This window comes from Rhamphochromis longiceps, linkage group LG13, assembly GCF_057381845.1.
Source record: "Rhamphochromis longiceps isolate RC_006_pf linkage group LG13, R_longiceps_female_GT1.1, whole genome shotgun sequence".
Classification (NCBI taxonomy): domain Eukaryota; kingdom Metazoa; phylum Chordata; class Actinopteri; order Cichliformes; family Cichlidae; genus Rhamphochromis; species Rhamphochromis longiceps.
In genome coordinates, this window is record NC_140569.1 from 28,780,054 (window position 1) to 28,798,091 (window position 18,038).

Genomic DNA, 18,038 nt, shown 5'->3' on the forward strand with positions numbered 1-18,038 from the left:
TCTGAGAAGAAGAAGTTGCCACTTTGGCAGAACTCCAGACCACATTCCTAGACAGACATGGAGTCAGATCCGGGAAGGCTGGCTCATGCTGGTCCTGACTAGTTCATAGGAACCAGGCTAGCCCTCCTTTTCCTCTTGGCTTCCTCTGCTTCTAACCTCAGAGTTCATAAGAGCCAGATATGCCCCACCCTCTCCATCTTATCCTTCAAGGTCTAAGTCTTTACCATAAGCCAGGTAGGTCAGACACATCTGGCTCGCATCAGCTCCAGCAGAGATGACTTCTTTCTCACACAGCAAAGTGCCGTCACCTCCACACACACTCCCGCATTCCCATCTCCCACTCCGAGCTCATACAAATGATCTCGTTCAGTCAGCCTGTCAGAACAGACTAACTTATGGGATTTTATGAATGTATTTTTTGTTATTACCATATAAATGTGACTCAGTTTAGCGGGCCACGATAAAACCCTGAAGCATAGACTATTTAATAGACGGATGCAGTAGCTGCAAAGGGGCTATTTGCAGTGTACCAGCACTCCCACAGGATATCACACCTGATGTCATCATGTGATTGGTTCTTGAAAAGGCTCATCAGTAAAAACAGAAAATCATTATGGGCGAGGTCTTTAAAATAGGATATGTCTGTTGTTTTATTCTTGAACTAAAATGACTTTGCAAGCCTCACAGTTCAAAAATAATCCTTATTTATCTCATGCGAGGTCTTTGTAGCCCCTCACTTCATCCTCAGTTGGAAATAAAGCAGTTTTAGCTCCCTGTAAGTCGTCTGATTGGCTGCCCCTCACAAACAAAAGATGGGCACAGTAGCATTATCTGGTTTTTTTCTCCCCTTGCCCAGGCTCTGCTCTCCTCTGAGCCCAAGTCGTCCAGCTGCAGCCTGTTGAAGATGACCATGAGAGAGCTGATCGCTTTGGCCATGCCTTCTGCTGACAAGACCACTGACACCTCCACCGTGCCTCAGGTTTCGCCACCTAGCAGCTTCATTAATCATAATTCTAGTCAGATCTAGCCTCACAGATCAGGAAGTGAGATTTCCTGAACACAATTTTTTGTAAAAGCACAAAGGGTCATTTTTATAATCGCCTTAATGTTTCTGACACTGTATTCAAGGTGGAATTTTGTCTGTGGCTCACAGGTCCATGCTCTGAACATCCTCAGAGCTCTGTACAGGGACACTCGTCTGGGGGAAAACATTGTTCCTTTCGTCTCAGAAGGGATGCAGGCTGCAGTGCTGGGCTTCACCTCTCCTGTCTGGGCAGTGAGTCTTTACTTCCTGTTTTTTTTTACCTCGATTTATTGTAATCTGAACATCACAACAAACCAACGTTTGGAGTGCATACTTGATCGGCGGTTACTCACTAACCCATGGTGATAATTAGCTTTTATAATTTCTCTCTCTTCGTATTCCAATTTCTTAACCTCCATTTGTTTTGTTTCCCAGGTGAGGAACTCCTCTACTCTTCTTTTCAGCACTCTGATCACAAGGATTTTTGGCGTGAAGAAAGGGAAGGACGAACACTCGAAAAAGAACAGGTTTGCTTCTCGTGCCTCTCTTGAACTCACCTACCGCGTTCAAGTTTCAAGCTGTGTGCATCAGTGCGTAAAAGGTCAAGAAAGTCACAAATACTAGTTTAAAAAAAGCTCTTGTTTAATAGTGAGCATTATTTGCCTTAAAATAAACAAACAAACAAAAAAATCACATAATTCAACAGACATAAAGATAAGATAAGATAAGATAAGATAACCTTTATTAGTCCCACACGTGGGAAATTTGTTTTGTCACAGCAGGAAGTGGACAGTGCAAAAGTTATGAGGCAAAAATTAGAATACAATAAGAATAAATACAGTACACAACTGTACAGAATAGAATAAAATACTATATACAGTAGAATACAATAAAATAAATATACAATAAGATAAAAATAGAATACAAATACAAATACTATATACAACTGAGTAAAAATACAACGATGACAGAAAGGATTATTGCACTTAGTATTATTGCATATGTATGGATGTGTGTGCTTGATCAGTTAAAGTCTTTATTATGGAGTCTGACAGCAGTGGGGAGGAAAGACCTGCGAAATCTCTCCGTCCCACACCGTGGGTGCCGCAGTCTCCCACTGAAGGAGCTGCTCAGTGCTGTCACAGTCTGTTGCATGGGGTGGGAGATGTTGTCCATCAGGGATGACAGCTTAGCCGCCGTTCTCCTGTCACTCACCACCTCCACTGGGTCCAGAGGGCATCCTAGAACAGAGCTGGCCCTTCGGATCACCCTGTTCAGTCTCTTCCTGTCCCCAGCAGAGATGCTGCCGCCCCAGCAGACCACGCCATAAAAGATAGCAGAAGCCACAACAGAGTCATAGAAGGTCTTCAGGAGTGGGCCCTCCACTCCAAACGACCTGAGTCTCCGCAGCAGGTACAGCCTGCTCTGCCCTTTCCTGTAGAGGGCGTCTGAGTTATGAGTCCAGTCCAGTCTATTGTTCAGATGAACAATAAAATGAGAAATCTAAATCAAAATTTGCAGTTCAATGAATGTAATTAATCCATATTTGTACTACAACAACAGCAACAATCAAACACTCATTGCATGTTCTTAAAGCTGAGATAATAAAAAAGGCCCAGTTAAACACTGGTTATGTTACCATTTAACCACAAAGGGGTGCTGTTGTAACACCACCCAGGCTGAAGGGCAGTTTTTCACTCTGCTCAGGCTTCCTGACTGCAGGATGCAGGTTTTCCTCTGTTCCTGGAATATCAACAAGGAAATGACATGGGAAGCACAGAATAGGGGGAAGTCTTGCTTGGAAATGTAATCTGCAACTAAATTACTGTTACTGATATAATATGAAAAGTAATTGAGTCTTCCCAGATGAGGTCAACAACATAACAAAAAAGGCACTTTTTGCACCTCGGGGTGCTTTTATGTTTCTTACATAGAGAACAGAGTGGCTGATGATTAAAAACGGAGAGAATGGAATCACTAAATCTGAAACTTGTTTTATGAAACTTGAATTATTAAAAATTTAAGAGCTCGATCACATTTTTCCTCTCAGCACCAGCCAGTGTTGGCAGGAGTTTGTTTTTCTGAGTGTTCCAGCTGTTCTTCCTCTCCACTGTCACCAAGTGCTGATCATATCTGTTCTTTCTTTAATATTGTAGGATCTAACTTATAAACCCATTTTTTGCTGTGAACTGCTCTAGAATAAATAAAACTAAGCAGAGCTGAAAGAAATCCTGGTTTCAGACCTGGCGTTTAAGAAGACTTTGTCTTTAAAAGCAGTAAGACGGTAATGTTTAGACTAGCAGTCCCAACAGCGCAGGTGATGAAGAGCTGTCAGATGCTGAGTGTTGGATACGATGATATATTTATGTGCTGATCTACAACCGTCACCCAGAATGGGTTTTGGCTTGTGTAAATGACAAATGTATCTGTTCATTATTTTAGCTGGAAGGTTATCAGCTCTGCTGTCAGAGATTGTTTGAAAGATTGTGGATTGTTCCTGAGGTTTCAGAAAGAGTCTTAAATTCTAACAGGCTCCCAAAGCCTTGTCAAACCACCATCCAAGTGTTTGGAAACCTTGAAATTAAAAATTATAGCCTGTGCTTATCGAGTGTTCTTTCTAAGTATGTTTTATAATCTGTTGTTTGTAACTCGAGCGCAGCATAACTGGATAGTTGGTTTGCGATCTTCCATTTTGTCTCTGACTCTCACAGCGCGCACAGATACCTGCTAATAAGTGCTGCGTAACACAAACCTCTGAGGTTGTCCTGTACAGCTTGAACTGTCACGCAGATGGCCTCCCTCAAGAATACTTTGGTGTTCAGAGGAGTTCGTGAGGAGCTCTCTGGTTGCCCAGATCTTGGATGTGCTGCACACTCACGACCTTTGATCGCAAGGCAGTTGAACAGGTTGCCTGATAGGAGGCATTGAGCACAACTCGAGGGGACTCGACTCCTCTGGCTGCCAGCTCGATGTATTGCTGTAAAGCTGTACGGCTGCAGAATATCCGGCTGGTGTGAAGGTTGGTTTTCAACCTTTTCAGTGGTAATTACGGGGTGAAAGCTGATAAGACCACTCACTAATGATGGGAGCACTGCTAGGCTCTCTGCATCCCAGCTCCCACTTTGTTCTTTATGTGCTTTGTTTTTGTGAATAAAAACATTGTATGAAATCAGCCTGTCAGCACAAGAATATTAGCATGCTGTCAGAACCACAGAGCTGTTGGCCCGACTGTAGATTCTGCGTCTTGTTAAGCGTTACTTCACTGCCCTTACCCTAACCCTGCAGAGTGGCCTTGCACAACTTGTAACCATAATATATAAATCCCTCACATGACTGATAGCTTATTTTCCTCCGGTGAAACTGATACAGGGATCCGTCTAATATTCCGAGCACATTAAAACAAACATGGTAATAATGTGCATGTACTGTTTGGCTGCTTATGTTCAGCGTCTATATTCAGCTCAGAAGAGATTTGTTACTGCGTGTATAATCTGGGGTAAAGTTTCCCAGGGTTTTGGGTCGTGCTCAGTCTGGTTCCCTGTGCTGTGTTTCTACTGTCTGCCTTACTGAAGCCCGCTGAACGTTAACCAAGCTAACAATGCTGCACTTTATCTTGTCTGCTTTTACTTGTGTTTTCAGTCTGTTGTCGAGCCCTCTGCATAGCTCTCTGTTAGTCACTTCCTCCTTATCTGTTTATTCTCGTTATTAATGCAGGGAGTTATTTTTATGTGCCCGTGGGAGTGTGAGCGTGCTACAGTTAATAACAAATAATAAGTGATGGTGAAGAGAATTAGCTTTTGATCCCTGAATCTTTCATTTGACTTTCAGAGGTACATGTTTGTGTTTTAGTGTTCTTGGTCTCTGATTATTTTTCTCTTCTTGCAGCATGTTAGTCATAATACGCGCGGGTCCAGAAAGCTGCGTCTCATTTATAATTGTGTCTCTGAGAATTTGAGTGTTTTCCAAAGTCTGGTCTGTGTTATTGCCGTGATTTTATGGTTGTGAAGTGTGGCAGCAGAAAATGTATTGTGACAGCTTGTCCAGTCTAATATTCGTGTGTGTGTGTGTGTGTGTGTGTGTGTGTGTGTGTTTCTTGGTCGACTGAAGCCGGAGCATAAACGCATCTCTCTTTCTCACACAAACCAGTTTATTTGTGTCATTATGTGTATTTGTGTGTTTAAAAGGGCTGAGCATTTCGGGGTGTGTGGGAATTTCAGCTGTGTATTTTCCGAAGTTGCTCACATTCAGGCGCGTCGTTTGCTTGCTGATCGCCGTTCCACTAAGCTCCAGGCTCTGGGCCCTCTCGCCTCTCGCTGACCGCACAGTGATGCTGATCCGATACAGTTTGTTGAGATAAACGTGAGCATAAACAAAACTGACAGAGCAAAGATTGTACTCTGCACTCCAAGCAACAAAAAAACCTACCAGTTGTAACAAGCTCTGGCATAGCAGTGGAAAAAGGAAACTGGGATCTATTCAGTGTGTGCTAACCCGGGTGTTAAGATACTGGGAATGCTCTGGGATCAAGTAAGTGTCAGGTTTTTTCTCACTTTAAACTTCAGCAGCACAGTTTGATTTGCTTGTGCTGTAGTCTTTATATTTGATATGTTATCAGAAAAATGGGCTTAAGGAGCAGTAAGAAAATGCTACGACTTCCCCTAAAAAATCAAAAACCAAATCTGATCTTAAATCTGTTCATCCTTCAAACTAACTCAGAGACCAAACAGCAGTTTTCAAAGAGCCTGTTCTGATCGAAACTTAAGGCAGAAGTGCGATCGATCGTTTTTCTTTCTGAGGGAGAGGATTCACCACGAATGACCCCAACTGTGTTTTGTGCCACTTCGCTGCGGGAAACTTTCCTTGGAAAACTCCATTTTTGGCCCCACCTACAAATAGATTTGTTTACAAATGACCCTTCTCGGTAGATTTCATCCTCTTTTCCCCATCTACGCTCACAGAATGCGCTGCAAATCTACAAGTGCGAACGATCAGAATGGGAAGTTGTGCAGAGTTGCAAAAGGAAACTACCTATTAGGCAAGCTATATTTAAATTATGTTTTTTTTTTTTTTTATAGGCGGATGTGTGGAGCTAGTGTGTAACCGCTGATATATCATTGCGCAAACACTGTTGTGCTATTGTAGCTGGTCAACCTGATGATGGCTGCAGCTACGTGACAGTTATTTTAGTTCAGTGGTTCTCGCTCCTATAAATGGCCAAAAAGGTCATTCTGAGGCACCGTCTTCATCAGAATGAGAAGCAAATTTAAAATTTCACTCTAAAAGTTGTCATTGGACTGTTTCCAGTCGAAAAAGTCCAACAACTCTATCAATTGAAGCGTGTCAGCACTTCAGTCAAATTGTGTGATCAAATTGTTGCACTGCAGGAATCATGATTCATATCTCATAGTTAATATAACTGAAAATAAACAGTTTTTGGCCGTGAAATGTAGTGAAGAAGAATAAAAATGTATTTTTAAATATTATTTAACCTTTATTTATACAGGTAGTCACATTGAGATCCAATGTCTCATTTGTAAGAGAGACCTGTCCCAGACAAACAGATGCTATTAAAATACTTTTAGTTTATTTTCTCCGTCACCTGTTGGTGTAAAAACTATGAACCCACAAACGAGACATGACCTTTTCACATACACCTCTGCGGGGCTGTACGATATGACCAAAATCTCATATCCCGATGTGACATTTATCGTCCCGACAACGTTATATATCACAAAAATGTTACATTTTCGGTGAATCTCGGGCAACTTGATTTGCGTGCAGTGTTTTCAGCTGGGCGGCGTGTACCTGAGGTCGAGTGTTACATCAGTTTCTTTGTGAGTATTTATTACACGACGTGCTGCGGGGAAAAGCCTGTTCTAAGGTTTATTTTTTAGCACCTGACGGCTCTTTTTAGAGTCTCGTCCGTAAACGCTCTGCATACTATTTCACCTGATTCAGTTTATTTTGAAAATTCTCAACAGAATCTTCAGCTTTATTGTGAAAGGTTTATGTGGAAAATAAAGAAGCGGACGGCGGAGCCACGCGATGGTTTTACCGTTTTTATTTGTTGCTAACGACAACGAATAAAAACAGTCGCTTGCCCGTCCGTAGGTTGGTTATATTAAATATAAGAGAAAGAGAGAACTGTAAGAAATTCTACAGTGACCATTAAAACGATGGAAAAAAAAATGGCAGTAAATAGTTTATTTTGCGACACCATGAAACAAACGAGAGCATAATATGAAACATAGACGTTTTCATATCGTCATCGGATATATATCGTTATATCAAACAGCCCTACACTTCCGCCTTCCTCCTCTCTCCTTCTCTGACGCCTCCCAGGGGAAGGAGAGAAAGAAAGGACACAAACACTCATCCCATTTGACCTGATTCAAGTCAGCATGTTTACTGGGATGGATGTGCAGAACCACAACTGTGTTTTATATTAAATGTGTGTGTGTAGTGTAGTGTAGTGTAGTGTAGTGTAGAATCCAGTTGTGACTGAAGCACTATGTGATCTCTCCAGTCTTGTGATCAAGTGCTTGGCAGAGCAGACCTCTTCCCTTTAGGAATGACTTTATTTAGATGAGTCGAGTTAAATAAAAACTTTATTGGCCCTGAGGCTGAATGGCGGTTGTAGCAGAGAGACCGCCTGTGTTAAATATAAAGTTTGTCATTTTATTGACGTGTGTGTGAATACATAAGCAGAAACATGTGACAGCAAAAGGGGTGCAGTGGATATATGGATCCACACACAGATCGGTTTCCATTTGTAGGTGTGGGTAAGCAAACATTAAGGTTTGATTTGTTTAGACACAGAGTATTTATCCTGAGAACGTCTCCTTATCAGAGCTTCTCAGTATTTGGCAGGAGGCTCGCTCCATTACCTCCCTCCCCCCATCGCCTATGGCTCGACTTGGTACTGTTTGTCACTTTTATAGAAGGGGAGTTCCTGGTACATAGGAATTTAATCACAACTAACAGTAATTTAAGTAAATGAAGCTCAAGTTGGAGCACAATAAAACTACTAGTTTCCTTTTTTATTTGTCCTCTTGTTTAACGTTATACTTGCTTTACTTGTGAATCTCTTTGTAGCTTGAAATCACCTTCCTGTTTTGCTTCCCAGCTGCTTCCGATCTTCGACTCTAGCTCAGTGGCGTCTGGTAAAGTACTTTTTTCCACAGGGGCTCATTTTCATTCATTTCTCTTTTTGCATAATAATTCTCCTTACAAACAAACAACCCTTCTTTCTATGTTCCTTTGCTCTACATCCAGCATTTTTCAGACTATAATATTTCAAACCTCATAGACGCAGACAAGCAATCCAAAAAGTAATTCACTTTCCAGCTTTATTCCTTCTTTCTTTTTTAGGTTTGTTACTCTAATGTTTCAGTGTCTGCTATAAAGGGTGGGCTCCACATATTTCACTTGTCAGAGTCTATTTACTCTTCAGGCAGAGCAGCACACAGTGTGTGAGAGCAGTCCTGTGACTGTTTAATAGCAGCCTTCTTGAGTTTTGGCTTAAGCCTGCCCCCTGCGAGTTTCAAGAGGAAGTCCTGCATTACAGCTCGGAAAACAAGAAAAAATACCCGAATTCCATTTATAGGGATCGCAAGTTCCTCAGCCTCTGCTGCTCTGAGTTTGCATTTATTTTAATGTGCACTTTTCAAGCTTGAAATTAATCACATATATGTATGTATATTTAATTATATATATATATATTAGGGGTGCAACGATACACAAAATTCACGGTTCGGTTCGGTTCGATACTTTGGTGTCACCGTTCGATATTTTTTCGATACAAAAAAAATGTTCATGCCTTTTTAATTTGTCATTTATTAAAATTATAAATATATATTTTAACTCAAAAGTACAGTTTTTAAATTTAATGTTGCTGAAACAAAAGTAATTTAAAAAATAAATATATCTCAGGGCTCTCAAAATTTCAAAATCCCTGGTAGCCCTTCGGGCAGGGACTCTTCAGTTTTTGGTAGCCCAAAATAAATGTAAGTAGCCCGAATAAAAAAGAGAGCAATTTTTTGATTGATGTTTTGTTTCCTGCTTTGTTTCCTTTACAATATTATACATTAAAGTATAATATTGTAAAGGAAACAAAACATTAATCAAAAAATTGTTGAAAAACAAATTACAACATTGTATAAAAATTACAGTCATCAACTCAAATACTTGGTTCTAACTGAACAGAAATTTCTATGAACTTGTAAGAACTGTGTAGGACATGAATCAGTCTGTGTCAGATCCTGAATTTGAAATTTCCACTGAAGTCACGGGTAAGAGACAAGTGGAACCAAGATCGAGGCCATTTGCTTTTTGAAGTTTGCAAAGACTGCTAAATTTTGCCAGTGGTAGTTCACTCTTTGCAACATAGTAGCTGTTCTAAACAGATTTTTCAGGTTTATTTTTAGTATGTTATTTGCAATTGGTGTTTGTTCTGGGAAAGAGAGTGCAGACTGAGCAATAATGCATTTCTTTTTTTTTTTTTTCTTTTTTTTTTTTTCTGCTTTTTTCAAATGGTGAAATTTATTTTAAGCTAAATATAGAACTTAAATGTGTTATGGAAAGTGCTGTGCTACTACAAAAGATCAGAGGGATGCAGTTTTGGAAAGAATAAAGCCTATTTGAACACTGCCTTACAGAGCAATTTGGGGGCATTGATTATGTTAATAATCAAATCAAGGGCTTTAAAATTAAGGGGTAAACACTACCCTATATCAGCTACTCTACCACATGTCCCAGTGAGCCTTAATGATGGAAAGATGGATCCTCTCGAATCAAATACAATCTATATAAACAAATTACAAAACTGACTGATGTAGAAAAGTTGTTTTTTTTTGTCCGATCACAACTGAAACGTTTTGCTGCATCTCCACAAAACCTATGTAAATAATGTAGCTTAAACAGCATTAAAGACAGTATATTCTTTAAACTGCTATATAGTGGTGTATAAATTTAGGACCACATGATGATACTAACTTGGGGTTTTAACTTCCTACCTATTTTTTTTTTTTTTTTTTTTTTGCATTTCTCATGGGTTCTAATGGGGGCCTTTCTTAAAATGACTGGTCCCAGTAACAAAGGCACTTGTCGACTGAGAAATCGAGAGAAAACCAACAACACACCCGGCAGAACACTGTTATTTACACGGGTGCACATAAGTGGTCCGCATGTGCGCATTCACTGTCAAAATAAAAGAGCGCACCAGATAAGAAGTTGCAACGCGCGTTTGCGTCCATATAAAAGGCTGTTTTTGTCCGCTAGAGTGGGATTTTCACGGCACATTTCGCACCACATCTCTGTGCGTTCATCATTTGTTTGAAGCCAGCTCACCTCCTGCAACCACTTTTCCGAGAATACGTGCTTCTTTTGTGGTTCAGCCTGCTGACATTTCTTTGGAGGTGGAGGAACACCAAAGTAATTGCTTAAAGGAGCTTCTTCGACATCTTTAAGAGTTCTAAACAAATGTCTGTCCTCCTCCAGAAAATCTTATGTATGCAAACACGCGTTGCAACTTCATATCTTGTGCGCGTTTTTTATTTTGACAGCGAATGCGCACCTGCGGACCACTTATGTGCAGCCCCGGTTATTTAGCTCGTCATATTGCAGCCACAGAAATTCTTTTGTCCATGAAACCATAAAGCTGCACTTTCTTTTTGCCTTATAGTCTGATTTGTCATAACTTCTCCGTTTTGTGGTAAGCTTTTCTTTGGCTGTCACTTCTTCACCCTGACCTGTCTTATTTGGCTCAGCAGAACTAAAATATTTATCCTGCTGCTTTTACACACACACACATAAGCTCAGCGATTCTCTGCGCGATCAACCTCTCACATGTTTAAGCTTGCTGCGGGAGATTTCACTTGTCATGTTTGCATAGTAAGCTAACGATTGATAAGACGATGTCAGAGGAATTGGTGCACAAATTATCATCACTCACCAAACAGTGCTGTCGCTCTCTATACACAGTTCGCGCGATTGCAAAGTGAAAGCAAAAAACAAGCGCAAATTCAAACGCGATTTCAATATGTCACATATTGACAGTGGCTCACCGATGCCAATGACATAATTACCCAGCTCCATTTCTGAAAGAATGCAAAAGCATTGACATATAGTTTTCCTTCCTACAATAGCCCGACAGGCAGGGCAGAAATAGATTTTATAGCCCGACTGGAAAAATCGCTAGCCCTGGGACGTCGGGCTAGCGATTTTTCATCTTTGGAAAAGAGAGTTTATTACAGAGAAATGGCTCTTTCCAAAATAAAAGCTATACTATACGCTTCTTCTGGGTTATATTCTCAGCAGCATATTGTAGCGGGTCAGGGCTGTTCGGGGTTCTGTTTGTACAGTTATGTTTTGTTTATGTTGCCATAGTGACGGGTGACGCCCTCTCGCTGCAACGGTGTGTCCTTCCGGGGTCAGAGGGCGCCCTGTGTGTTGTTGTTGTTGTTGCTGTGCGGTTGCTGCGCTGAGCAGTTAGCTAGCGGCAGTGTTCTTCTGCAGATGTCTATAAACGGCTGTGCTCCCTGGCTAGCTCACGGGAAGCAAGACCAAACGACACCTCCGTCTCCTCCTTGTCTGAGCTCGCCACAATATTAAACATATCAGGTCCCCATAAGGAGAATCATGTGCTAACGGCTCTCTAAATGACTCGGGTAAAGTTTGTAGCATGCGTGCTTGTTGTTTTTGTCTGCTTCCACTTGTCTTTGCACTAGGATGATGTCAGCGTAAATGTGCAGTCATTTTTGTTGTGTTCCCACTAGTGCTGTCAGCGTTAATCTCGTTGAAATGACGTTAATGCCACAACACGGCAAATCTCCGTTAACGAGCTACCCCTGCTTGGGGCTAGACGGCCAACACGTTAACGAGCTAACTGTGCTAACACACTAGTTCCCACCCATGTAATTGAGCATTTCGTGGCACATCCAACATACTGTTTTACTTTAGTCCATGACGCGCTTACCTTCAGGGTCATACGTCACATGAAAACCAAAATAATTCCAAACGCCAGATCTGAATGAGGGTGGGGGAGGTTCAATTTGCCATGTTGCAAGGAGAGCTTAACTTCTGTCTCGCTGGCTTGCCCTGCGCTCCTCCTTCTGACGATGCTGTCTGTGTTGAGCGCTCAGTGGATCTGCGCTCGACAGTGCAGCCTAGGCGGAGTAGTCGAACGCAGATTCACTGAGCGCTCCACACAGACAGCATCGTCAGAAGGAAAGTTGATAAAATAAATTACAAATGTTGTATTGTTCGATACATATGCGTACCGAACCGAAAGCACTGTATCGAACGGTTCAATATCGATACGAGTATCGTGGCACCCCTTATATATATATCTCATATATGTGATTATAGTAAATAATCCAGGGGCAGCAGCTACCTTGTTGGTGGTGGTGTTAAAGCTGGATGCCACCTGGTGTGAAACGTGTCGTACCACAGTGTGTGACCACAAGTTCTCTAAACGTTTCTTATGACTTTTGGTTTTCCGTAGCATTAATCTTCCGTTCCACCACATCCCAAAGGTGCTCTATTAGACAGAGCTGATTTTAAAGGGTATTTTAGTCAATTAAACTCATCGTCATGTTCAACAAGCCATTTTTTTTTTTCATGGTTTAAGCTTTGTCTTCCTCCTAGCGTTTTTCCCGCTCGGTTGCAGGGTCTGCTTTTCTGCAAAGTCGTCTCCACTTGGGTCGGTCAAGGGCGTCGGTCAGATCGGCTTCGATCTTCTTCACGTCGTCCTTGATTCGGTCCATCCATCTCCGCTTTGGTCTGCCTCTAGGTCGACGTCCTTGGGGGCTGAGCCGCACCACTTTCATGGTTTAAGCTTTGTGACTTGGCATTTTTGCTACTTGACGGGTACAGTACTCAGGTAGAGTAGACTGTGGTATTTAAATGATGTTCAGTTGGTGCTACAGCGGTCCTGGACGTACCCCCAGCCCACATCATTAAAAAAAGGCAGGGTGGATCTGTCTTTTCATGTCATTTATTCAAAATGCTGACACTATCATCCAAATATGACGGCAGAAATCGGGGCTCATCAGACCAGCCAATGTTTTTCCAAGCTTCTATTGTCATGGGAATTCTACCCTGAATTTCATGCTGTTGGCTGACAGGAGCAGTGTGGTCTTCTGCTGCTGTAGCCCATCTGCACGTGTGTTTAGAGATGGTCTTCTGCATACCCTGATTGTAACAGGTAGTTGCTTTACTGCCAGTTCTGCCAGTCCACTGACATCAACAAGGCCTTCTCACCCAGAGAACTTCTGCTCACTGGATATGTTTTGTTTTCCTCACCATTCTCTGTAAACCCTAGAGATGCTTGTGTGGGAAACTCCTCATAGAGTAGCAGTTTCTGAAATACCTGCCTGCTTCTGAAAACCATGCTATGGTCATTTTGACCATGTTTACACGTCTGAATACATTGTGGTATTGGCATCTATGAGCGCTTAAGCAGGTGTACCTAATGAATTGGCAGATCGTATTTTATATGGAACCTTTACTATACACTTCACCGAATATATCAAAGATGCTTGTTTGTGAATCCTTATTTCTGATTGTCGTTGTAAGAGCTCTCTCTCTCTCTGCCTGCAGGATGACGGGTCGAGAGTTTTTCACCCGCTTTCCGGCTCTATACCCGTTCCTTCTGAACCAGCTGGAGGAAGCTGCAGCCACAGTGGAAAGGTAAGGCGGCGCTCTTAAATCCACACACGCACACTTGCCGTGGCTTTTTGCACATCCTTGGTCCTATTATGGGTTCACTTTGACTTGCATTTCAGCTCTACAAGACAGCCTTTTTTGTTTGCTTAAGCTGATTAAGCAGTGGTGCTTTTCACTGGCAGGCTTTCTGGTGGAAGAAGCAAGGATAGCGCAACTTTTCATCAGTCCGGAAGCTAGGTTTTTCTCAAAGAGCTCGGCTCTTTTTCCTCTGCATTGAATTCTCATGTGGGCCTTTTTCTAAACTGCTTAGCTGACAGACAATTGTTCAAAGCACAGAGCTTTACGAGCGAATAAAACAAATGTCTTGTTGAGATTTTGCTACAGTTTTTGGAGTGGAGAGTTGGGTCCACTTGGGTTCATCGGTCTTATCTTTGTCAGCTCACTCCAGACTCCCTTTTTAAAAGCATATGAGTCATCCAACAGCTGCCCAGGCGGCCTTATCTTAATATGGATCCAATTAATTGAAAGCTCTTTCAGGCCAGCTCTTTCACAATTCCCCCCTACTCCCCGCGACCCTTGTTAAAACATTTGCAAATTTCCCACGGAACCAGATCCCGGCTGTCTGACTTCCCACATCTCAGCGTATCGCACCACCCAAACAGACCAACCGCACCAAACTGTAGCCATACGCTGCAGGACTGGAGGTAAGAGGGCTGCTGTTAGTGGTTTTTTAAACAGACGTGAAAGAGTGTGTTTCCAAAATAGGCCAACGATATAGGAAAGATTATAGAAGCAGGATCTGGACCTGTGTAAGGCTGTATATTTGTGGATTATGTAATCCGCCCTTCCTGCAGAAATCCCTCTTATTACTAAAGCTGCGAGATGTGTAGTACACAAGCTGACATGGAAAACACTGGACAAGCAGAGTATGTGCTTCTTCCTGCAGTAAGCATTGTTGTTGCATGCAGACAAGTCTTGCTGATGTTGGCATGTTTCAGCCTTGATGAGCTTTGTAATCATAGTTTTTAAATAAAATTCTTGGTGGCAGTATTTAAACCTGCAAAGCTGACTCTGATTATCTTCTTTTAATACTCACTGTAGTGACTATTAAACAGTTTTCATAGCTGTATGGATTCAAAAAATTCTGAAGTCTTTACTCCTGATAAAAGGCGCTTTTCATTACTTTATGAGCTTTATTAGCTCCAAAAGCTCAGTTTCACTTGTTGATAGCAAAGCAATGCAGATGGACCAGCACATGGCATGCTCTCTACAGGCATTCAAGCCTTATTAGAGTCACCAAGTGTTTGATGCTGGGCAGCTAGTGTACAGGGTGTTTCCCTGACAGCAGCTGGTTACTGTGAGAGATGACCTGTTATCACTGCCTGCACAGCTGAACAGTGATCTCTGTATAATCAACCCCCTACACTCTGATTCTTACCTCTTAAAAATGACTCCCACCATGAGTTTAAACTGTTTTTATTTTATTGTTATAGAAATATTGTTTAAAGCACCATCTTTCTGCCATCATTCTCCTTTTTTGTTTTTTTGGCAACACGTTACACTGTATATCCATATATTTTATATATACTATCCTTAAATGAAGATAAAGATACTCATCATGGTATCAAACAAAGTCAGATGAACTTCAGGGATATGGATGTGTTGAGTTAGAAAGCACAAAACATTGTGAATCCATTTCATGTATTTACAAAGTAACCACCAGAGAGCTGCTCATGTACATTTATCCAGTCAAACAGTAAGAAACGAACTCCATGAGCATCACATTAGGTCCTTTGCCCAAGAACGCCAAAAGTGGCAGATGAACCACTTGCACACCATCCTGTTCACAGATAGCAGCAGGTTCACAACGAGCACCTGTGATACACGTGAAAGAGTTTGGAGACGCGGCGGTGAACGTTAAGTGGAGAGCTGGAAACCCAACGGCCCAGCAGTCATTCCTGTTAGATTTCAGACTTCCACTTAAAGTCCGGCACCTGGAGAGCATGCATAGTGGGCGCATTGCAATAGGTATTCTAAGTGGATGAGTCCACGCAGTCACAAAAACCAGGCAGGCACATGGAGCTCCACACAGACCCACTGATGACGAAACCTGCGTCACTGAGACCCGAGTGGGCCCTAGTAGACTGCTTCAGAAAGTCGCACAGACTCCATGTAATGGTAAAGGGCCTGTATTTGTATAGCACTTTTCTAGTCCCTAAGGACCCCAAAGCGCTTTACACAACCTGTCATCCACCCATTCACGCACACATTCACACACTGGTGATGGCAAGCTACATTGTAGCCACAGCCACCCTGGGGCGCACTGACAGAGGCGAGGCTGCCGGACACTGGCGCCACCGGGCCCTCTGACCACCACCAGTAGGCAACGGGTGAAGCGTCTTGCCCAAGGACACAACGACTGAGACTGTCCAAGCCGGGGCTCGAACCGTCAACCTTCCGATTACAAGGCGAACCCTGACTGTGATACCCTGACTGTCTCAGATCCACTCTGAGACCTTATCCTGCTGCAGTGGGTCCTTCATGGTGCAGGAGTGTCTGGTCCTTAGGTAATCAGACTGTGCTAGACATTTTCTAGATGAGAAAGATTCACAGTTCTTATCCACCCACTGTCAGCCTCAGATATCCCTTCACTTAAAGATCCGAGAATAGATTAAAATCCCTGAAACCACGGCTTTTTGCTAACACATTACTTGCACATATATGCTAACCTTGTTTTGTTTTCTTTTTTTAAACTCTGTTCATGCTTAATGTTGGCATCCAGTATTATCACAGTGTATATGTGATGGGACAAAAAAACAATTGCTGTTCTTTAAGGCTTCTCCTTCCTTCAATGTCTGCAAACCGAATCTCTGCTCAGAGTCACAGGTTATATATCAGATTCACACAGGCCTAGAGACCAGTTGGCAACTTCTTGGCAACCACCGGTTGTTGGGGAAGAAATGCAGATTCGTTGACACCAAGCAACCACCAGCTACCTAGCAAATGAAAATGTAAATTTCAGTCGTTTAGCGGGGTCTCGATGTTTGTGTGACCGGGGCTTCAGGTGAGCACGTTTCTTGACTTATTTAATAGTTATTATTTATTATGGCTTTCACTTTCATTCCTTAAATGAAAGGAAGCAAGGTAAAAAAACAACAACTAAAAATCAGCTTCATCACACGCCACGGGGGAAGAAAACTGTCCAGACCAAAAGAATCAGATTTATTTATTTATGTGTTCTGCCAGTGCCTTTCTTATTTTGATTCCTGATTATTAAATGGAGGGTTTTGAATGACCTGTGAGTACATTTTGCGTAGCATTTGTTTCTGGTATCCTCTGTTTTACCTCCTATAGTACTTCCTATAGTCCTCCTGTCACACAGTGTCTGCTTGTATATGCACTCACTCTAAACACTCTAAATTTAATTTTGAAAAAACTGTCTCGGAGGGGCCTAAGCATGCTCTCATATATGCTCCGAGACGACTTGTTGTTTCAGATTTCAAATTTTATTATCTCTGCGTAGCAAAGCAGATTTATCTGCAAAAGTATTTCAGGTCACCGCCCGCATTTTTAGTCCGCTCTGATTTGTAGCAGCGCTTCATCTTATCTGCCTCTGCCTGCACGTCCAAAGAAAACAGTTTTCGGATCATATTCCAAGTCATTTTCTAAACACAGTGGATGATTTATTTGTCTACCAGTGGAATAAATCGTAAGCTGCAGCTTGACTTTACTTTAGAGCTTCTTTGGTGTCTCTTTGCTACTGTGTCCCCTTCACTCCTTTCTAAATGAAGAATTCATATACTTAAGGTCAGCGCTCTGTTTCCACTCTCTTTCTAAACGAGACAAAATAAAAATAGGCTGTTTCATCAAACACCCGGCCGTTGAAGATGATTGAGGAGTTTGGGTTAGAGAAAGCAAACATTCACAGAAGGATCTGACAGCATTAAATGCCACAGAGTCGCTTTTTTATCCTGTCAAATGTTTCTGCCTTCAGCTGCATCCCAACAAGGCCTTGTATGCCCCCCTCTCCACCACCAGCCCAGTCCCTTGTTTCTGTGACATCACATCCTGTCCCGCTGTGCTTGACTGAATTGTGACATTAAACACATTAGACCAGTTACTAATTGGGCCGCTATTACATTTCCCATCTTGCCGATCTGCGGCAGTCCCAGTGGACGGTTCTCTGTGAGTGTTTTGTTTAACGAAGTAATGAAAAGCATACGATGTTTTCTCGGGGAAGGAGCGAGAGGGAAGGTCTCCGTTCTGAGATCCTCATGACTAATGACAGGGCCCAAAGGATGTACTGCTCTCCTGATACAGTCACATTAGCAGACCTTCACAAAGTTCA

General features: G+C 42.2%; 2 protein-coding genes across 3 annotated transcripts in view; one reads left to right on the forward strand and one right to left on the reverse strand.

Moving 5' to 3' along the window:
* plekhh2 (pleckstrin homology domain containing, family H (with MyTH4 domain) member 2) overlaps positions 1-18,038 on the reverse strand; it is a 273,542-nt gene that overhangs the window by 122,391 nt on the left and 133,113 nt on the right. The gene's annotated exons all lie outside the window — the stretch shown is intronic.
* thada (THADA armadillo repeat containing) overlaps positions 1-18,038 on the forward strand; it is a 123,329-nt gene that overhangs the window by 27,730 nt on the left and 77,561 nt on the right. Inside the window, exons 24-27 of the mRNA XM_085428925.1 lie at positions 857-979; positions 1,154-1,276; positions 1,460-1,551; positions 13,625-13,714. Of these exons, the coding sequence (XP_085285051.1) occupies positions 857-979; positions 1,154-1,276; positions 1,460-1,551; positions 13,625-13,714 (428 nt within the window). The remainder of the gene's footprint in view (positions 1-856; positions 980-1,153; positions 1,277-1,459; positions 1,552-13,624; positions 13,715-18,038) is intronic.